The 23,315-nt window shown below is 44.2% G+C and overlaps 1 protein-coding gene across 1 annotated transcript in view; it reads left to right on the top strand.

Moving 5' to 3' along the window:
* LOC133111111 (UPF0606 protein KIAA1549L-like) overlaps positions 1-7,551 on the top strand; it is a 57,870-nt gene extending 50,319 nt beyond the window's left edge. Inside the window, exons 21-24 of the mRNA XM_061221266.1 lie at positions 275-372; positions 715-863; positions 2,859-3,013; positions 3,712-7,551. Of these exons, the coding sequence (XP_061077250.1) occupies positions 275-372; positions 715-863; positions 2,859-3,013; positions 3,712-3,993 (684 nt within the window). The 3' untranslated portion in view covers positions 3,994-7,551. The remainder of the gene's footprint in view (positions 1-274; positions 373-714; positions 864-2,858; positions 3,014-3,711) is intronic.
* Positions 7,552-23,315: the final 15,764 nt, after the last annotated feature.

Consider the following 23,315-nt stretch of genomic DNA (forward strand, 5'->3'; position numbering starts at 1 on the left):
AAGGTGAGATGTTAAAGAAAGAAAAAAAGAATACACCCTGTCAGTCTTCTTGGATACGTGCATCTGCTAAGCCAATAAATGAGAATAATGCAAATTCGGACTCATTTTGTGTCTTGATTGAGGTTTTCAAAAGGCTGTCTCACACGTGTGAATCTCGCCTGGCCCCTGTTACTGCCTCGTACCATCTTTGCTCTCTGGCTGTGATGAAGTTGCAGTTCAGCTGGATTCTTACTGGATGGTCGATGCTGTCTTTGTGTGTTTGCTGCATCCTCAGGCCTTTCGGTTCACCCAGCTCCCTGAAATGACCATGGGCTCCCCTCCTCCACCTATACCCCCCAGAACAGGACCCCCTCTTGGGACCTCTCTGAGACGGTACGATTTCCATTTTTTTTGTTGACTCCACACTCGCTGGATCGACAGCCAGTAGTCCAACAGAAACAGACTGATCAATGCTAATTTAATGGTCAAGTAATGCTAACTTCTTTGCTTGAACTCATGACATTTTTATCTGTCTTTTAATTTTGCATTAGCATATCAGTGGCCTTTATTTGTTGGTTCTTTTTTGTGGGTGCCTTGCATATCTTGCAGTGCCCGGCTTTGCTTTTATCGTGGGTTGCTACCGCCACCCGGTGGCCGCTGATGTGTAATACAATGCTGGAGATTTGTGTTTCTCCTCCTGCCCCCCTCCCCCTGCCCTGCCCTCTCCCCCCACAGCTCCTCGTCTGACATCGGGCCCAAGTCCAGGGCCTCCGAGTGCCCTGTCCCTGAGATGCAGAGCCCGCTCGACAGCGACCCCTACGGGCCGCTCAGCAGAGTGCCGCTCCCGGCCGTCGCCGCGGACCAGTCCCTGTCACAATACTCAGGTGAGAGTCTGCCCAGCGAGGGCCTTACCCTCCCCGTCCTCAACGCCCTTAAGGCCATGGCCCTGTCCAAAACGGGTTCCTTGCCTACTGATGAGTATAAACACATTGGATGTTGAATACATTGGATGATAAGTAGGTGACATTTTGTCTTAAAAATCTAATTTTTACTACAAGGGTAGGACTTCTTATGACTTATGTCATCACTGGAGAATAGCACGGAGGGTGTTTTTCCCAGACTGCCTATTATATACTAAGCAATTCATACTGAATTGTAGGCAGTATGTTTAGAAGACAGAACATATTTGAGGACACAGTAGTTAAGAGGCTGATTGGGACAGGACCTAGGACACCGGGTCTGGGAGTGTGTCTTCCCTCTCAGGATAACGGTTTGAGATGACATTGACATCCGAGGTTCTGCGTCAGCTTCAAAGCCGGGTTGAATTTTGCCCTGCTGCCTTGCTGAAAGTTGTATTTGTATCACGCTTTTACCAAGACATTGTTGAAAAGACACTTTATAGGAAATTAGGAACACAGACCTTTTCTGAACCCCCAGAAAAGGAGTGGCTCATTCCAATCATTTATTTTATCCTTCATTGTTCCTTCCTCTGAACAACGTACTTCATTGTTCCTTCCTCTGAACAATGTCCTTCATTGTTGATTTTCCTCTGACCCGGAAATCGAGGTCCATCTTTAAGAACATTGTAATCCGATAAATGTTCCTTCAATGAGCTAGGAGGCTCCTAAAGATTTCTTAAGCAAGGAAACATGAGCGTAATCTTTGGGATTCATTTTTTAAGAATATGTGATGTGTAAATGATCGACCTGTGGATCCACCTCGCCCCATCTGCCACGTCTGTAACTGACCTGTGGATCCACCTCTCCCCATCTGCCACGTCTGTAACTGACCTGTGGATCCACCTCGCCCCATCTGCCATGTCTGTAACTGACCTGTGGATCCACCTCTCCCCATCTGCCACGTCTGTAACTGACCTGTGGATCCACCTCTCCCCATCTGCCACGTCTGTAACTGACCTGTGGATCCACCTCGCCCCATCTGCCACGTCTGTAACCGACCTGTGGATCCACCTCTCCCCGTCTGCCACATCTGTAACTGACCTATGGATCCACCTCTCCCCGTCTGCCACATCTGCAACTGACGTGGCATCAAACGTTGGAAGGAGCGAGGACATGCCATGAGCCTAATTAATGTTTTCTCAAATCCCATATCTTCATATCCTTTTCTCGCCTTCCTTCCCTTGCCTCCCCCTGATCGGTAGAACTTGGAGCAAGGGAAGGACACAAGGAATGGAAGAAGGAGTTGAAAAATAAGCGATTGGAATGAATGGGAACCTGGTGGAAAGAAAGACCGGCTAGTCCTCCACTAGCCAGCCCACCATAAGTAGGTAAAGTCAGGGATGTGAAGCTCCTGGTCTGGAGGGTTGCAGTATCTGCAGGTGTTTGTGGTTTCCTTTCAATCAGCCGCCAATCGATGCTTTGAGAACAAGGTGTGGACTCTTTAGCCAATAAATGACATGAATGAATTACTTGTGCGGAAACAATCCGAAAAGCAGCAGACACTGCAGCCCTCCAGGACTGGATTTTGTCACCCCTGGGTTAAATGGTAATAGAGTGGTAATGGGGAATGTGTTGTGGTTGGGCAGATGAGGGGATTGCCCAGGTTCATCTTATAGCCCAAAGGGCAGTATTGTGAGACAGTCTGACTTGACAAAGACATTAATATTCAAACGATATTGTCTGCTACATCCACCCTGTCCCTTTAAACTGCATGTATTTACAGTGCTGTCCTGGAGGCTATCTCTCTGATAGTCTCACAGGTTTAGTGAGGGTTCCCTGGTGAGTACACCTTTGCCATTAAGGAGGGTTTTAGATGGGTTACCCATCAGGACTGGACTCATACGCATTTTAATGAGCGGGAGGCTCAGCAGGCTGTGGGGAAGGCAGCTGATTGGCTGGTCACGTTGTCAATCTGCGCAGGAAACCCAATAACGGCAGTGTACGCCATACCAGCCAGCCGGGCCGGCTACTCGGGCTACTTCGCCCCCACGCCCCCCCCCTCCTCGTACCGCAGCCCGTCCTGGATGTCGTACCCGCCCGAGCCGGAGGACCTCCCGCACCAGTGGACCGACCTCGTAAGACCGCCCTCCATTCCCCCACACGCTCACTTCTCAAACTGTTTTCTTTAAATGACAAAGGGGGGGGGTGGGCCATTTAAAAACGGGCCACCTTACCCGCCCCCCCACTTTGACCTGTCCTCTGCTCTTAGCCTCCTTGTTTGACTGGAATGTTCTTTTCCTGTTTGTTTGCTTGTTTCAACCAAATGCCTTCATGCAGTGTCTTTTTGCAGAACCAGTGTCATTTAGAAACCATTTGCTGAACTGAATTTATCGGTGGCGTTGAGCGGACACAGCAAAATACCAGGGTAGTTGAGCACATTTCTTAAATGACCATAATGCCTTTTTTTCTTTCTTTTCTGAGTCTGTTATTTGTAACTGTTGGCAAATCACTCACATCTCATACTCGGATGAATAATAAGCCATTGCAAAAGCTCCAAGCTTTTTGTTTGACTTTTAAGTCCATTTTCTGATTGTGAAATGCATATTTGTTTTTGTTTTGTTGTGAATTTTGTTGTGAAGTCTGCTTGTGTGTAAAAATATGAATCATTCATTTTTGTATTTGAAATACCAGTGCGAGAAAAAAACCCAAATATGAGATGATACAATAATTGTTATAGTGGCTAAAGGAAGCATTTGTTTTCGTCTGTGTAGTGATTTATTTTTGGCTAGTCAGTGTGATTCCATAGTGACGCTTGCATCGATGTCTCTTGTAGATACCCCTGCCGGGGTACACAGAGGCTTTCCCACACCCTCGCTACCCCTCGAGCGGCCCGGTTGGGCTGCCTCGCCAGTACAGCCTGGGGTCGTCTGCACAGGGGGCCCCAGACCAGCCCCCCACGCCCTCCCCCACGGCCTCCCAGCAGAGCCTGACCGACCCGGTGGATCCTGCTGCCTCCCTCGCCAGCATCTCCACGGCCGTCCTGGTCAAAGCCATCCGCCAGGAGGTGGCCAAGCTGGCCAAGAAGCAGACGGACATGTTCGAGTTCCAGGTCTAGCGCCCCCCGGGGACCTGGAGGCCAAATGACATATATTTCTATCATACTCTGAGCTGAGGCCAGGACTCCAGCAAAGGGGGACAAAAGCCACAAACTGCTTTTTTTTGTTTTTTTGAGGTTCGTAATTGAAAATGAATCAGTCCTCCTTTTGGAAGGAGCTGACTGGGTGGTGTTTCTTTACACTTTTACTTATTTTAAGAGAGGCAGACTTTCATCTCAAGTGATCTTGGATTCGCCGTGTTTTATTGTCGTCCTGTAACACTGTAGATTTCTTGTTGAGAAGCTCAATCTGTGTTTCTTCTGATTTTAGCACTGTTAACCAAGGCTAGAGGCCTGTAAAAGCAAAAGCATCAACACAATACACAGGAAAAATCTACGGGAAGAAAATGCCCCATGCTTCTTTAACCCGAGTGTTAGAGACACCTGGCAATTTGAATTTTGCCCTGTGATTGTTAAAAAAACAAAGACAAAAACAAAAAAAACACAAAAAAAACTTTGGAGAGAAGGCACACGTTATGCATCAACTAGACTTTGTATATTATTTGTAAATTACAAAAAAATGAAAAGACCAAAAATTTTGATGATAAAAGTCTAATTAATGTACAGTATAAGAGTGTATAAGATATTAAAACATGGATGCACACCAGAATGAAAGGAATTGTTAGATACAGTGATCAAGGCCACTTTGGTGATTTTAACTAATAATGTTCAACTCCACAGTATGAAAAAAAAACTACAAACTATGCAATGATTAGAGTGGCCTCACTCTACGTTGCTTTCCTTCATCTAGTCTTCTGCATGGGCACAATGTCATACCTGCTACAGTATACCACATCTGTCTTGTGTGTCATTAAACAAGGGCAATTTATTTAAAATTGTTTCTCATTTAAATAATGGATTTCAAATGCAGATGGAGAGGGGTGGGCCTCTATGAGAAATATAAGCCCCTGGCAAAGTGTTTTGTTGAATGTATCAAGCATTCATAAATCACGTTTGTAAGGGCTGAATATTTTTTATTTTCAACTGTTTTCTGTTTCCTTTTCTAATATTCTGGGGGTCTGGAAACACACAATTCAGTCAAGTTGTGATAGCAAATACGAATTACATGATAAGCTGCAAGTAAAATTTGGAAGGCAGAGGTGAGAACACTCCCCATCATTGTTTGTTCCGGAAAGTCCCTGTTTCACTGACAGCTTTGATTGTTATTGATCGATAAACAAATATGAAAAAGCTACTTTGGTGCTGAATGTCCAATGTTGTTGAAAACGAGTTTACCATGAAAGATAATTTGTTAGGCCAATGGTATATATTGTATCACAGTAATATTCTACGGTGTGTTTGGGCCTGTTCCTGGGCCACTAGGCACACACACACACACACATACACACATAATTTATGTGAACATTGTGTATGCAGGAGGAATGTGATTACAGTTACTGTGGGAGACTGGACTCAATCTCATATTCCAACAGTCCGCTACGTTTATGACAAAGGTAATTTATGATGTAGGTTATTTCTATGTTAATGCAGTGTGGCTTTGTTCTGTGTATTTAACGTTCAGCTGATTCAGGTGACTGAAAGTATTTGATGTGCAAACACAAGCATTGGAGGATGCTTGGTAGCAATGCAAATCTGATGTGGTGCAACAAGATGCCTGTTTCTGGTTTTGGTTGTGAAGCAGAAATGAAACCTTAGGCTCATAGTCCAAATAGTTTTTTTCTTTGTAAATTTACTTGGTGTGTCGCAGCTGGATGAATAAATCACAGCTAAAATATCTTACTTTTTAAATGCAGCTTTCTCCTTCAAGCTTTCTGATGTATTGCTTTGTCTTATTTTTGTCATATATGTTTATCAAAAGTATGTCAAATTTATGCATATAGTACAGATACACATTTCAAAATGTAAAAGAATATTTTTAGCCAAACTGCAGTTTGAATGGATATTTCACAAATGGAAATGTTATAGAGAGTTGCAGCATTCATAATTTCTCATGTCGCTTTGTTGCAGTAATGTGATTTGTTTCAAACTGTGAGACATAATTTCAGTTATTTTCTGTATATGGAATCCCTGAGAAAAAAAGTGTACTCCTACATTCACCCGGCTATAAAAGAAGAAGCCATGCCTCTGTGTGCATTGTGTAATAGAGCGCTGCCTGTCTTTCAATACCTATTGACACGTATTTTTAGAAAATATTTTTTTTTGTGCATGCAACCCTGGATGAAAGGGTTTTTGACAAAAGCTTTTGACAAAAGGGCTTTTGTACATGTGGTATTTTTGACAGTCTGAAACAGCCATAATTCCACAAAGATCAAGGATTAAGGTTGACAGTGAATACATGCAACATACTGTAATGAATTGTGAATGTCCTTTGTAGCATATAGTTTTCATGTAAGTGATTGTACTCTTGTTCATACATCAGCCAGCTGAAATGCACTTTATCTTCTAATCATAATTTTAAAATTTAAGAGTGAGACCAGGTGGACTGTATCTTTGTGCGGATTGTCTTACTATAGTGATCATGGGAATTGGAGTTCAGGGGACAGTGTCTTGTATTTTGAAACAAACTGGTAGGAAATAGTCTGAGAGCACACCACTGGACCCGCCATATCAATGCACAATGTGAAATAATAATCCTACACACAATATGAAATATGTGACGATTACAGCTGCTTTCATTAATGCAATTTACATCATTGATTTAAATCAGTTTCTATGATCGCGTACCATGTCTATAAGACACATACATTCTCAATACCTTACAAATTTGCCATAGCATCCTTTTTAGAAGATAAGTATATTTTTTGTTTAAAATTCAGACTGCATTTTCTATTAGGACCCATAATTGTAAATGGAATATTGTGCAACTGCTCCTTATCATAGTTTTTTCATGTGACATTTTTTACTTTGATCTGTGAGTATAAATTATTTCTGCTGATTTGAATTGTATCTTCTTGGGGACATCTTATAAAGTCACTGGAGACATCCAGGTTAGATGTTACCTTTAAGCCTGGGTTTTTCATAACAATCTACAATGTCTTACGAGGAACAAACTGGATCTAATATGTAGCCCCTGTGGAAGCTGAGTCATCATGAGTACTGTACTTATAACCAGCCAAAGTATGCCAATGCCAATGGTTCCTGAATTACATGATCTTTTCATTCAATTTTGTTTTCATTCTGTATCTACTTTTTAAAAATCACTTTCAGGCGCAGTATATCTGTCACACACTGACCATATGGAAATTAATACTCTACCCAGAAAGTTATGAAATTGTGTATATAAGAAAGGTATTATCTAATTGAAATCAATTGTTATAAAACATTTTAGTGGTTTCCAGCTTTTGTTTGCCGATTGATTGAAACCTTAATGATGGTTTATGCTCACTGCATATGTACGTATAGTAGAATGAAAAGTCTAAATGTGGACCGACTTCATTTGTAAAAATGAACACCTTATTCTAGTGTTGGGTTATAAATAAATATATGATGTCATTTAAAATCCAGATTACATTTGATTTGAATCACTAAAAATTGAGCCCAATAAAAGTGTTCACATAAGTTGATGATGTGATGACTAATTTGTTTGGAGAATGCCCTATGGGGTCTAAGATCAGATGACATATACCTATATAGCTAGCTATATAGATATAGCAGAAACATGTATTTCTATATTGGGTTTAATTTAATAATACATATTAATAATCTACAGTATGTGTGAAGTTCCTTTGCAGAGACCGCCCAGAGTGTGCCTGGGTTGGAACTCAAAAGGGAGTCTCCAAAAATGTTTTGCCAAGGGCCTCCAATAGTTCAGAATCTGCCCTTTATTAAGATGACTTGGAACAATGCCATGTATTCCTGTCTCCTCCACTCTTCCGGGTTAGAGGGAATTTGTCTGTAGCTCAAGTCGCTCTTTCGCCTCTTCTTCAAAGCTTCACTGTTGTCGCGCTCACGCTGAGACAATCTGCAGCCAGACATAAGTTTGTTCAGCTCAATATTTAGGTGTTATTTCAATAGTATTAATTAAAATTACAATTAACATTATTGTATAAAATGTTTCCCTTTTAAATGAGTACTTAATTTATGTCGATTAATTTGCTGGTTAATTCGTGTAGTTATCAAGTTATCTTCACGTTACCGGAAATAGCTACAACAGATGGACTAGCATTTTTAGGCCTAATAGCCAATTCATATTCACTGCTAATAATGACAACAACAGATGCTAATTACATCGTCTGCAGTCTTACAAGTCTCTCCCATCAGCGTGAGTAACTCAATTTCCTTCAGTCGGATGCCCAGTTCACACATATCTTCCCCTTTGCTCCGGGAGACAGGCCCGACCGGTGGGCAGTAGAATTCTAAGGGCTGGTATTTTGCCACCGTTAAGATGCCCGCGTTGGGCCAGGCCTCCTCGTCCAACGCGGTCTTAGGATCTGCACGCCCATGTCTGGACAGCATCATGGCCCAGATGTCCTCGCTAGCAGGGGACGGATCGTACACGGAGGGGAAATATGCTATGTGTTTAGTAGCCATTGTGTTCTGACTGTTATTGTTCTGATAGTGGATGCATGTTTTTATTTGAAAAATAAAATGAAAAATACTTAAGAGATTTTAGAACATTACAAGGGCGCAGCACGAGATCGCATTGAAAGGGTACATGCAGCTCAATTTCCTTGATTATATAGGGCCTTTTCTATTTTGATGGGGCAAAAGGACATGCTTTTCTAGGGAAAGCTGGCTGCTAAAATACTGTTGAAACAATCTTTTTACTTGTCAAAAAAAGCTCACAAAATTGGGTGTGTCTGATGTTTTATAAATAAAAATGTAGTCTGATGTTATATCGTAACCGTGGAAATAAGTGACGCACAATTCTGCCACCAGCGCATATCGACTCAACTGTTTCAGTATGGGATGTCGCAGAAACGGAAGGAGATAATGAATAAATAAATAAATAATAATAATAATAATAATCATGTAATATTCGGAGTACAGAGCAAACGGTGATTCAGACTCTATTGGTAATTAGCTGAATACCTTCTTGGAAACCAGTGATGTCCTCTGCGCCAGAGTTTCAAACAGTCTTCCGCTCGCTGGGGACATCTCCCAGCCATGTGGCAAGGGAGAGAGTTAACGTTACCAAGGCACCATAAACTCTTACAGACCATCAGCTCTACTGGAACGGTAAGAAATGCATAAATGTTTGCATAGTAGTTTTTTACACGTTATTTAGCTATGTGTTCTTTCTTATTACAGTACAAAATATCGCAGACCAGCATGGGGTGCTACTGCTAATCATCTAAGAAAAAACCTGAAATAAGTAATGAGTAGATTGAACAGCTGTCCTAGAATAGCGAGTGCAAATCCGGAAGACTACGGATTGAATTGCTGCTTGTAATTATTGTAACTATTGATTCTGTCTTAATGCATATGATATTTTAACGATCTCTAGAAGTAACGAAAGCAAGCCTATGTCATCTTGTAGGGATGCGTGGCTTCTAGGACAAGACTGCCTCTGGTTTCACGAGGACGCTGCTCCGTTTCCATGGAAACGGGAAAGCAAGGAACATGCTGAAGGTTCTTGTTTTGTGTTTGCTGAACTCCAGTATTCGCATACCGTGCACGAAGCAGGGTAAACTCCCCGTTCTTGTTCCCTCACTTTTGGTCTGGTGTTGAAATAATTGATGAAACATTGCTTTAGTGAGTTCTAACACTAGTTCACTCACTGCCATAAGAAATCATATAACCTGGCCTCGCTGTTAGCTAAGGTAGATGTTACAGGTTAATCAATGTGGTTTCTCACATTTTATGAATAATTTATTTGAAGCTTAATAATCTAAGAATACTTTATTCGACGACACAAGGAAATAAGGCGACTAGGTAAATAGAAAATGATATGTTGAGTTTTCTCAATTCTGTATTCACAGGGCTATGGTCCAAATTAAGAGGTGTTTTCTTGGACAACAGTAGTGGCATTTATCAAGCAAGGAATGTGTCCTTCATGTACTGCCTCTGTATGCATGAGGATGTCTGCAACATGGATGCTTCAAATGTAAGTGTGAAGTTTCTTTATCCAGCTATCCAATAGCTTCATAATTACAATGATGATGCATGCAGCATGTGTACACAGTATTCATGCAGTATACCCGCTTTAATAGGCCTTGCAATCTGTTGCAGGAACACCAAAATTTGTCGCTGATTTCTCATGGTCAAAATTGAAAGTACATTCTGCTTTGTCTCCATAATAGTATATCTGTAATAGTCTTTCTGTTTGTCTGTAAAAATGAATTTATTAACATATCTGTATTTTCAGCAAATAAATATTAGACCACTATGCCCCTGCTGGCGGTATGATCATAATCAATCTTGGCCACATTTCCATCTTCAAGGAGCACGCAAAGGTATGGTGTTCATGTCTATCGGGTCAGATCTTGCAGGCAGACAGGCATGCCTTTATTAGCTACACCTTGTGGGTAGGACCCTCTTTTCCTCCTGTCTGATTTCCTCACAGCATGGAGGTTCTGGAAACATTTCTTGAGATTTTTTGGACAAATTAAGAAAAGTTTTGGTCAATGTTGATAGCCTTGTGTTTTGTGACATGGCATGTTTTCTTACTTCAAGTGCCCATGTGAAAAGGGGGTCCACCCAAGTGGAAATATAATATATGCATCATATATGTCAGTCTGGTTTTATATATATATTTATATGCGGCAGCAACTAAATGCATAAAAGCATGCAGACGTGGTCAAGATGTTCAGCTGTTTTTTAGAGCAAATATTAGAATGGGGAAGAAATGTGATCGAAGTGACTTTGACCGTGGAATGATTGTTGGTGGCAGACAGGGTGGTTTGAGTATCTCAGAAACTGCAGATCTCCTCAGATTTTCATTCACAACAGTCTCTAGAGTTTGCAGAGAATGGTGGAAGAAACAAAAAAATATCCAGTGAGCAGCAGTTCTGCAGGCAGAAAAGCATTGTTAATGAGAGAGTAGAAGGGCCAGACTAGTCGAAGCTGACTATGCAAATAACCACACATTCTGACGGTGGTATGCAGAAAAGCGTGTCTGAACACACGACACGTCATACCTCCAAGTAGATAGGCTACAGCAACAGAGGCCTTAAGTCTAAAAAATAAGTGTAATAATGCCTAATAAAGTACTCACTGAGTGTATGTGGACAGTGAGCTAATGCTGAAAGTCCCTTTCGCTGGAAAGAGTTGGTTTTTCTGCAGTTTTGTATGGGCAGCCAGCACAGGTCTGGGCAGGTGCGATAAGGCCCCACAGTTACACAGTTGTGAACAGTCTGGAGAGTAGAGTGCAGTTTTATAGCCTGCGCAGACTGACCTGGGGTTACCTACTCTACCGTCTGCGTGTCGCAGCAGAAATCCAGATTCGTCAGGCCAGGTGACATTTTTCAGTCATTCAGCTTTGGCCACTGCAGCCTCATCTTCCTGATAGGAGTGAGAGACCCAAGTGGCCTTCTGCTGCTGTAGCCCATCAGCTTCAGGGTTCGAACGAGTGCCCATTCTCCTCTGACCTCTCTCATTAAACAAGTTATTTTCTTGTTTCTTGTTGCTTGGCTTGGCTCGCCACTCCAAGAGTGGGGGTGGGGTTACTCGGCAGTACTGTAGAAGAGCCATGACTGTGGAAGGCGTATCGCTCTCTATCCCTGACCCTCCTTGGCCGCTGAACTACGGGGCCGTTGCGCTGTATCCATAGCAACATGGGTGAATTAAAAATAAAAAAGTACAGTATGTGACTGTAATTAAACATGGTGATTAAAACAGTAACAAACTTGCAGGCTTGCAACATTCATTTGATTCATTGTTCACAACAGATGATGCAGAAACGCAGGATTTGATTACGATGCACTTTTACCCATGTAACATGGGGGACTCACTGGGCAGCCTCAGACCCGCCCAGCCGCAGCAGGTCACCAGCTGTCCTCACACACACTCCCATACGCTACAGGACATCTCGCTGGTAAGTCAACTCGCCTCTCAGTCGAGTGGATTGCATCCCTGCTGAAAAAATGTCAATGAAACTTTGTGGCTGCCCTGATAGAGGGAGGAGGGGTGAGTCCTTCAAGTGCAGATCAGGATAAAGTTCCTCTGGCTAAACAGGAACTTCACAAGACTTTCTGAAGAGCAGTGAAAAACTCATTTAATGACTGCTAATGAGAAACTGCCAAATTCCCTGTCTCGACGGTTAATGCTTATCCTAGTAGAAGACTATGCCTAATATTTGTCCCTGTAGGCAGACTTTATAATTAACAGGGTGACACAACAACTGTGATGCTGTTATTTCATTTTAATGCAGATATTTCAGTTAATGTTTTCTGAAGCAAGAGCAGTAAACAGTTTAATGGCTTGTTTGACCTTTTAAATGTGGTCTGAAATTGTTTTCGACAGAGAGAAACACAACGACTGTGCAAATGGACTGAGAGACGACTGAGGACGTGGCAATCAGCTCTTAAAAAAGGTCATTAGCATTAGAAAACTTTTGTTGTCACATGCAATATGATAAATACTGTATATATATATTTTTCTTTTTCTAAATTTATATTTTATCCTCCTGACACCTAGGAGAGAATTATTTGAAGATTTTCTGACATTGTACAAGTGTTTGGATGTCAAACACTGCAGTGAAAATATTTTCAAAATATATCTTTTATTTCATTTTAATTTAATATCCCTTAGTATACTTCACCATTGTAGACTATACGTTTGTTGGGATCAAGACCAGAGACTTATGTCCCAAAATCAACTTATCCCCTTAAGAGGCTATAACATTGGTAGTATATGCAATAATTATTTCAAGCTGCATTAAAAGGAGTTGAGGGGACTGGAAATTGATTTTATTTCCCTCTGCTATTTGCTGAAGATGATGTCAAGAAGACTGGAGGGAGATTTCGCAGAGATATGCCTTCCCACTCACCTTTGACGTCTAACGGCAGTCTCACAGAAACCGGGAGCACATCTCCATCCCTTGACTCATCGCTGTACCTGTTGACAACCGCGGAACACAGCGGGAGTTCAAGTTACATTGAGGCATCTCTCAGTCTAAGTCCCTCCCAAAGTCTGCCAGTGCCGCCCTCTCTCTCTCTGATGGAGGGAAAGACACAGGTATCACATGCAACTGAACAGACCCAACTGTATGAATCAGCTTATCAGGATGAGAGTTTTTCAATACACAGTGCAGTTACATCAATGTCTGGAATCAATGAATCACCGTTGAGTTCTGAGAGTACAGATAATCTTTCACCATCCACTGTCAAGCCAAGTCCAACAAAAGACACATCAATGTGGGGTTTGTCATCCAGCAGTGAAAATCCAGTTTACTCCTCTAATCTGTACACGGAGCCCTATAGTGAGACTATCATAGATTTTTCAACACATACTCCTATGATGGTCAGTTCCAACTGGTTTGGATTAAATGAAAGTTTGACCACCTCACAAGAAAGAGTATGGCTCGACTCAACCATGGAATATCAACTGAGCACTTCACTGGGAATAGAGTTTCTTGACTCATCGCTGTACCTGTTGACAACCGCGGAACACAGCTGGAGTTCAAGTTACATTGAGGCATCTCTTAGTCTAAGTCCCTCCCAAAGTCTGACAGTGCCGCCCTCTCTCTCTCTGATGGTGGGAAAGACACAGGTATCACATGCAACTGAACAGACCCAGACAGAACAGCTGTATGAATCATCTTATCAGGATCAGAGTTTTTCAATACACAGTGCAGTTACATCAATGTCTGGAATCAATGAATCACCGTTGAGTTCTGAGAGTACAGATAATCTTTCACCATCCACTGTCAAGCCAAGTCCAACAAAAGACACATCAATGTGGGGTTTGTCATCCAGCAGTGAAAATCCAGTTTACTCCTCTAATCTGTACACGGAGCCCTATAGTGAGACTATCATAGATTTTTCAACACATACTCCTATGATGGTCAGTTCCAACTGGTTTGGATTAAATGAAAGTTTGACCACCTCACAAGAAAGAGTATGGCTCGACTCAACCATGGAATATCAACTGAGCACTTCACTGGGAATAGAGTTTCTTGACTCATCGCTGTACCTGTTGACAACCGCGGAACACAGCGGGAGTTCAAGTTACATTGAGGCATCTCTCAGTCTAAGTCCCTCCCAAAGTCTGACAGTGCCGCCCTCTCTCTCTCTGATGGTGGGAAAGACACAGGTATCACATGCAACTGAACAGACCCAGACAGAACAGCTGTATGAATCATCTTATCAGGATCAGAGTTTTTCAATACACAGTGCAGTTACATCAATGTCTGGAATCAATGAATCACCGTTGAGTTCTGAGAGTACAGATACTCTTTCACCATCCACTGTCAAGCCAAGTCCAACAAAAGACACATCGATGTGGGGTTTGTCATCCAGCAGTGAAAATCCAGCTTACTCCTCTAATCTGTACACTGAGCCCCATAGTGAGACTATCATAGATGTTTCAACACATACTACTATGATGGTGAGTTCCAACTGGTTTGGATTAAATGAAAGTTTGACCACCTCACCAGAAAGAGTATGGCTCGACTCAACCATGGAATATCAACTGAGCACTTCACTGGGAATAGAGTTTCTTGACTCATCGCTGTACCTGTTGACAACCGCGGAACACAGCTGGAGTTCAAGTTACATTGAGGCATCTCTTAGTCTAAGTCCCTCCCAAAGTCTGCCAGTGCCGCCCTCTCTCTCTCTGATGGAGGGAAAGACACAGGTATCACATGCAACTGAACAGACCCAACTGTATGAATCATCTTATCAGGATGAGAGTTTTTCAATACACAGTGAAGTTACATCAATGTCTGGAATCCATGAATCACCATTGAGTTCTGAGAGTACAGATAATCTTTCACCATCCACTGTCAAGCCAAGTCCAACAAAAGACACATCAATGTGGGGTTTGTCATCCAGCAGTGAAAATCCAGTTTACTCCTCCAATCTGTACATGGAGCCCTATAGTGAGACTATCATAGATGTTTCAACACATACTCCTATGATGGTCAGTTCCAACTGGTTTGGATTAAATGAAAGTTTGACCACCTCACAAGAAAGAGTATGGCTCGACTCAACCATGGAATATCAACTGAGCACTTCACTGGGAATAGAGTTGCTTGACTCATCGCTGTACCTGTTGACAACCGCGGAACACAGCGGGAGTTCAAGTTACATTGAGGCATCTCTCAGTCTAAGTCCCTCCAAAAGTTGGCCAGTGCCGCCCTCTCTCTCTCTGATGGAGGGAAAGACACAGGTATCACATGCAACTGAACAGACCCAACTGTATGAATCATCTTATCAGGATGAGAGTTTTTCAATACACAGTGCAGTTACATCAATGTCTGGAATCCATGAATCACCGTTGAGTTCTGAGAGTACAGATAATCTTTCACCATCCACTGTCAAGCCAAGTCCAACAAAAGACACATCAATGTGGGGTTTGTCATCCAGCAGTGAAAATCCAGTTTACTCCTCTAATCTGTACACGGAGCCCTATAGTGAGACTATCATAGATGTTTCAACACATACTCCTATGATGGTCAGTTCCAACTGGTTTGGATTAAATGAAAGTTTGACCACCTCACCAGAAAGAGTATGGCTTGACTCAACCATGGAATATCAACTGAGCACTTCACTGGGAATAGAGTTGCTGTCAGAGTTTTCCGTAAGTTCTTTGCGTGATAGCAAAGGAGTTATGACAGAGAAGTATCCTCCCGACACTTTGCAACACACATCATACTTTGAACTTAGTAGCTCTCAGTACCCAGTTTCTGTATCCTTGCCAGAGAATGTGATGTCGGTACCTGGACCAGTAATGAAGACCAGAGTGGATTTAAACGATAGCGAGATTGTTATTGACGGGTTCCTGACTGAAGCATTATCTTCAACAGCCACAACTCATTTGGCGGTCTTGACGGGATCGATTTTTGATTTAGCGGGTAATGGACTTTACACGTCGCTCCAGAGTGTGGGCCCCACCTTTCCCCACGCGTCCTCTGACGTCCCATCATCCACCTTGCTTGCCGACGGTCCTCTTATTCACAGCCAGTTGGAGGCGGTATCCATTTCCTATTATAACAGCAAAAGCTTGGAGAGCTCTTTAAATATTGACTTCCTCCATTCCTTGTCCTCCCTCCCCTCCCTGGTGAGCAGACCTGGCTCTCTGTTGTCCGGATCTGACGATGGCAAGGCTGAATTCAAAGAGACTGTTTTGCAGACAGATAGCATTTTTGCTTCTATGTCTTTGAAAGAAATGCAGATTTTCAGTTTGGAAAGTTTCGAGGAGGGAGCACTGAAAACTCTTTCAGCGTCACATGGAAATGTGGACTGGGCACCTTTTGAAAAATCTGCATCTTCGTCCTTGCCAGTAGAATCTGCGTCTTTGTCCTTTCTAGTAGAATCTGCTGAGAAATTTGTGTTTACATCCCTTGAAGATTTTCATCTGTCAGAAGCTGCATCTGTAAAAGATGCATCAGATCTTTTATCAACCAGTTTGTTCACTCCCTCATTTTCCAGCACGTCCTGGGTAGGGATGAACTCTGACCCTCTTTCTGCACTGCCTGTCCGGCTATCAGCTGGTAGTCCCCTCTTCTCACCAACAGGGGTCAGTACTGAACCTCATTCCTCTACTGTCTCCCAGCTCAGTCTCTTCCCCTCCTCTGACATGATATCTGTGGCACTTCTGACGGATTTGCCAGAAGTGGTATCTGCAGTAGCATCCATTGAAATCGAATCGTACATGCCAAGGAGCGACCTCCAGCCCACAGCCTCATCTGCTCCGCTCCTCACCGCTGAGACCACTCAGCTTTCCTGGGGCACATTAGGTCCCTCACCTCCCCCGTCCCAAAGCAGGACTTTAATGGCTCCCCTGACTGGGCTGACAGCAGCTATCACTCCGTCTCTTCAAGATCTCTCTTCTGTGACCCCATTCCCAACTGTTCTGCCAACGCCCGTGCTGCCCACCTCCAAGACCTCAGGCTCGGTATCGAGCGCCCGTCAGCTGAGCGTGCTGTCATCATCGAGTGTGACCTTGTCATCATCGAGTGTGACCTCGTCGTCATCGAGAGTGTCCTCGTCAGTGAGCGTGCTGTCATCATCGAGTGTGACCTCGTCATCATCGAGTGTGACCTCGTCATCATCGAGTGTGACCTCGTCGTCATCGAGAGTGTCCTCTTCAGTGAGCGTGCTGTCATCATCGAGTGTGACCTCGTCGTCATCGAGAGTGTCCTCGTCAGTGAGCGTGCTGTCATCATCGAGTGTGACCTCGTCATCATCGAGTGTGACCTCGTCGTCATCGAGAGTGTCCTCGTCAGTGAGCGTGCTGTCATCATCGAGTGTGACCTCGTCATCATCGAGTGTGACCTCGTCATCATCGAGTGTGACCTCGTCATCGAGCGTGACAACTTCATTGAGTGCGCCGTTGTCATCAAGCTTGACAATGTCACAGAGCAGGCGGTTGTCATCGAGCGTGATAACGCCATCGAGTGTGACCTCATTGTTGACCTCGTCAAAGCCAGCCCCATCATCGCAGAAGCCCTCGCCCTCCCCCGTCAGCACCCCGGGAGCACAGACAAGCACCCGGGCACCAGCATCGCAAACCGTCTCCCCACCTGGCCCGGTCCAACCCACAAGCAGCTGGGCACCAGTATCGCAAACTGTCTCCCCACCTGGCCCGGTCCAACCCACAAGCAGCCGGGCACCAGCATCGCAAACCGTCTCCCCACCTGGCCCGGTCCAACCCAACAGCACCACGGCACCTCCACCCCCATCCATCCAGCAGGAGCACCTGCTGCAGATCACCCTGCAGGTCAACAGCTCCGTCGACATCTTCCACGAGAGCTTCAGGATCGCGCTGGCTGAGGGGCTCCTGCTCACCTTCCTGCAGGCGATGCAGCTCAACCAGACCAGAGCGAGGAGAGCCGCCCCGGTCATCACTGTACGTACATCACAGACCTGCTCATCACTGTATGTACATCACAGACTCATCACTGTACGTACATCACAGACCTGCTCATCACTGTACGTACATCACAGACCTGCTCATCACTGTACGTACATCACAGACCTGCTCATCACTGTACGTACATCACAGACCTGCTCATCACTGTACGTACATCACAGACCTGCTCATCACTGTACGTACATCACAGACCTGCTCATCACTGTACGTACATCACAGACTCATCACTGTACGTACATCACAGACCTGCTCATCACTGTACATACATCACAGACCTGCTCATCACTGTACGTACATCACAGACCGGCTCAACACTGTACGTACATCACAGACTCATCACTGTACGTACATCACAGACCTGCTCATCACTGTACGTACATCACAGACCTGCTCATCACTGTACGTACATCACAGACCTGCTCAACACTGTACGTACATCACAGACCTGCTCATCACTGTACGTACATCACAGACCGGCTCAACACTGTACGTACATCACAGACTCAACACTGTACGTACATCACAGACCTGCTAATCACTGTACGTACATCACAGACCGGCTCAACACTGTACGTACATCACAGACTCAACACTGTACGTACGTCACAGACTCATCACTGTACGTACATCACAGACTCATCACTATACGTACATCACAGACCTGCTCATCACTGTACGTACATCACAGACCTGCTCATCACTGTACGTACATCACAGACCTGCTCATCACTGTACGTACATCACAGACCTGCTCATCACTGTACATACATCACAGACTCATCACTGTACGTACATCACAGACTCATCACTGTACGTACATCACAGACCTGCTCATCACTATACGTACATCACAGACCTGCTCATCACTGTATGTAATAGCACGTTTCTAAAGCACATGTAAACAATCTGTAAAAACAAAGATGCTTTCAGAAATCAGTCATCTGAATAAATTTAACTTTTTGTAAAATTAATGGTCTAGAGATTCAGCTGTTTTTCAGACTGTCTGTGACCGTGGAATAATTGTGTCTGTCTCTGAGTGCATGTAGCTGCAGGATTTAGCGGACAGAGGTGTGAAATCTGTCTCTGAGCGCATGTAGCTGTGCGCTGTGTAGGAGAGGGCCATGAGCAGCAGAAAGCTGAGACGTGGCTGTTCACTCGATAGAGCTCTGTACCCCTCCTGGCCCCTGCCAGCAGACTGTGGTCACCGTTCAGCAAAATGAATTCCCCTTACAGAAATCTAATCTATGGACAAATGCAGTGCAGTATTTAAATTCAGACAGTGTCTGTTCTTTTGGCTCTGTACTCCAGCGCATTGAGTTTGAAATGAAACGATGAGGTTAATGTGCTGCTTTAATTTGAGAATATTTGCATCCATGTAGGGATTACATTCCTTTTTATTCATAGTCTCTGCATTTTAGGCCAAATAATAGGCTGTGCACTTACTTACAGACTGGACTGTATGTAACTATATAAAAACAAGACTGACATTTCTGTACCCCCCCGAGCGCAGTGCTATAGGCAAGCGACAATCGAAATTCACTTTTTCCTCCATTTAGTAAATTCTCCATAACCATATGAACACGTCCTCTGCGTTGTTAATGAGAGACGTCAGTGGAGAAGGGCCAGACTAGTTGAATCTGACAGGAAGGTGACAGCAATGTGAATAAGCACACATTACAGCAGTGGTATGCAGAAGAGCATCTCTGAACACACAATGCGTCAAAACTCTAAATGGATAGGCTACAGCAGCATAAGACCAATAAATTAATGAAATACTTGTGTATTTTCACACCAAAGCTTCTTTCCATCTACGCTTCCTGGAAAACCATCTTAATCGAGATTGTATGTCATTGAGTACCAGTCGGCATGTATGTCGATCAAATTCCTGTCAATTTTCCGTTCCCCTCCAAATAATGTCCTCACTCCTCATTTGACGTCAGTACAATTGACTCACTTGCATATACTGTAAGTCATATCACGGAAGCTCTAACTTCACACTTTTTAGGTTTTTATATGCAATTTGCACTAGAGAGCATTGAAGAAACACAATGAAAGTATGAAATATGTCCATTCTTTAGTTTTGGCGTTTTCAATTTATTGTCCTATTATCTCCCGGTTGAGAATATTCTCCTCGTAGTATGTTGCATGAGGATGACCACGCCCCTCATCCCTCCCCTGTAACTCCTGACCCTCAGTTTGCACCGCTGGCCTACAGGAAAGTGGGCGCACGTCATAAAGAATTGACAGTTCTCATGCCTAGACAGTTTAGGTGAAAAATATATACATTTTAATGACTGAATAATGAATTATGCACATTTGTTTTATTGTTGCCTAAAGACAACTGGCAAGTGACACATTCAACCACCATGTTACACCAAAGTCAATCAGCGGCAAGATCTGATAGAGGCGCTTATACTGGTAAAAGTGATGCGTGATTGGAAAATGACGTGTGACTGGCTGCTATTTAGGATTACTGCTCTCTCTCTCTTTTTCCCACTCGTTAGGTGGAGATTTATACCGTCAGCAGACTCAGTGTCGACAGTGTCCTCATTCAATTTGCTGTACTTGAAGACGGAAAGCCCATGACTTCAGCGGATGTTCTAGAAACCTTAAACAGACTTCCAGACCTTCTGGGGACCTTGAATGATAACCTGCCTTTCCCGGTAAGCTTTTATTTCTACATATTTATTTCTACCAATTGCCTCGGGTAATCTATGCTGTAATTGAGTGTGTATGGGTGTGTGTGTGGGTGTGTGTGTGAGTGTGTGTGTGGATGTGTGTGGGTGTGTGTGTGTGTGTGTGTGTGTGTGGATGTGTGTGTGTGTGTGTGTGTGTGTGTGAGTGTGTGTGTGTGAGTGTGTGTGGGTGTGTGTGTGGGTGTGTGTGTGTGTGTGTGTGTGTGTGTGAGTGTGTGTGTGGGTGTGTGTGTGGGTGTGTGTGTGTGTGTGTGTGTGTGTGTGTGTGTGTGAGTGTGTGTGTGTGTGTGAGTGTGTGTGTGGATGTGTGTGTGTGTGTGTGTGGGTGTGTGTGTGAGTGTGTGTGGATGTGTGTGGGTGTGTGTGTGGGTGTGTATGTGTGTGGGCTGTGTGTGTGTGTGAGAGTGGAATGTGGGTGTGTGTGTGGATGTGTGCTCTATGTAGCAGAGTGAGGCTGTAACTGCATGCTGGCTCAGAGTGATGCTGTAACTGCATGCTGGCTCAGAGCGAGGCTGTAACTGCATGCTGGCTCAGAGTGATGCTGTAACTGCATGCTGGCTCAGAGTGATGCTGTAACTGCATGCTGGCTCAGAGCGAGGCTGTAACTGCATGCTGGCTCAGAGTGATGCTGTAACTGCATGCTGGCTCAGAGCGAGGCTGTAACTGCATGCTGGCTCAGAGCGAGGCTGTAACTGCATGCTGGCTCAGTTGTGATGGGTCTGAATGGGTTTCTCTCCAGGTGACTGTGGGGCCCTCTGCAGTGGCCGTCTCCCCTCTGGCCCAGCTTGCCGGCTGGCTGGCCGCTGTGGTGGTGCTGGCGGCCCTCTGCCTGCTCCTGGCCGTGCTCCTGGGCGTGTTCGTCATGAAGTCCCAGCGCAGGGGGAGAGAGGCACCACCGCAGAACGTCCAAAGGAGGGCGCTCACCCCCTTCAAAAAGGTGAGGCTCTGCCCAATTCGGCGGTTGATGATTTCTGTGATTATGACGGGTGGGGTTATGAATCAAGTGACTTTGGCTCAGGTGGTAAGAGCAGTACATTTGCTCAGGTGGTAAGAGCAGACATTGGCTCAGGTGGTAAGAGCAGACATTGGCTCAGGTGGTAAGAGCAGTACATTGGCTCAGGTTGTTACGGCGGGGAGGACAGAGGAACCAGAAGCAGACACAGTGGTGTGGAAAATGGCAAGTTTACTAGCAGGTGAAGGAGCAGACAGCGGAGTCAAAGAGCAAACCAAGATCAAAAACCAGGGGGTCAGTCCAACAAGGCAGAGGTACCGATATCCAAAACAAGCAAAGAATAATCCAGGGAAACAGGCAGGGATCAAAACCGGAAATCCAGACAAACAAGGGCAAGGACTCAGGAACAAGGAGGCTAGAGCTAGGGGAAGGAAAAAAGGGCTTGGGAACAAAAAACAGGATAAGACGAACTAGCAGCACGCAACTGAAAAGGACAGGTATAAATACACAGGGGAATGAGACAAACTAGGCGGGGCATGGGAGTGAGGGCGGTCTAACAAATAAACATCAGGTTAGACACATGAAAGGGTAATAGGACAATAACGAGGGGGAAACCAAAAGGCGGACTGGATTCACAAAGACACACATGTAATACAAACGGCTCCGGACTAGGGAGTAGACAATTGCAGAGAATCAGGAGATGCAGAGATACGGAGAGACAGGTTCGCTGAAACTAAGCAAGTAATCAGTGATGGAATAGGGAGGCGGAGTTACAGAACATAATTGAAACTGGAGATGTGTTAGTAAGTTAGTTAAGTGATTTAAATTACAAATACCTAAAACTAGTGAATGTTAGTTTGTTAGTTTGACAAACATATTAGTGTGTTAGTATAATTCGTACTGTACAAATTCTATGTTAGTTGGGATTAGTATATTAGTGCTATGTACAAACATGAAATGGAGAGAAAGCAGGAAGTAAGGAATGTAAGATTGGAAGGAAGATTGAATCCCGGAACTACTGTAAACACCCGAATAGTGGGGCACGCAGACAAGGGAGTGACTGGGCTAGTAAACATTCCGACTCAGACATCACAGGGGAAGACGAGTGCAAAGACTCATGAATATAAACAGAACAGACATGAATATGAAAAATAATAAATTACAAGAATAATGATAATAAACAATGATAAACTAACACAGGACAGAACACAGGAACATAACACAGGTGTTAAGAGCAGTACATTGGCTCAGGTGGTAAGAGCAGACATTGGCTCAGGCGGTAAGAGCAGACATTGGCTCAGGTGGTAAGAGCAGACATTGGCTCAGGTGTTAAGAGCAGTACATTGGCTCAGGTGGTAAGAGCAGTACATTTGCTCAGGTGGTAAGAGCAGACATTGGCTCAGGTGGTAAGAGCAGACATTGGCTCAGGTGGTAAGAGCAGTACATTGGCTCAGGTGGTAAGAGCAGTACATTGGCTCAGCTGGTAAGAGCGGTCATCTGGTAGTCACAGGGTTCGATTCCACCCTGGGTGTGTCGAACTGTCCTTGAGCAAGACACCAAACCCCCAAATGCTCCTGACGAGCTGCTTGGTGCCTTTTATGGCAGCCAGTCGCCATAGGTATTTGTGTGAATCGGTGAATGACAAGCATCAGTTGTACCAAGCTTTGGATTAGGGCGCTGTTTAAAAATGCCAACAT

The sequence above is a fragment of the Conger conger genome, chromosome 15 (assembly GCF_963514075.1).
Source record: "Conger conger chromosome 15, fConCon1.1, whole genome shotgun sequence".
In the NCBI taxonomy this organism is placed as follows: Eukaryota; Metazoa; Chordata; class Actinopteri; order Anguilliformes; family Congridae; genus Conger; species Conger conger.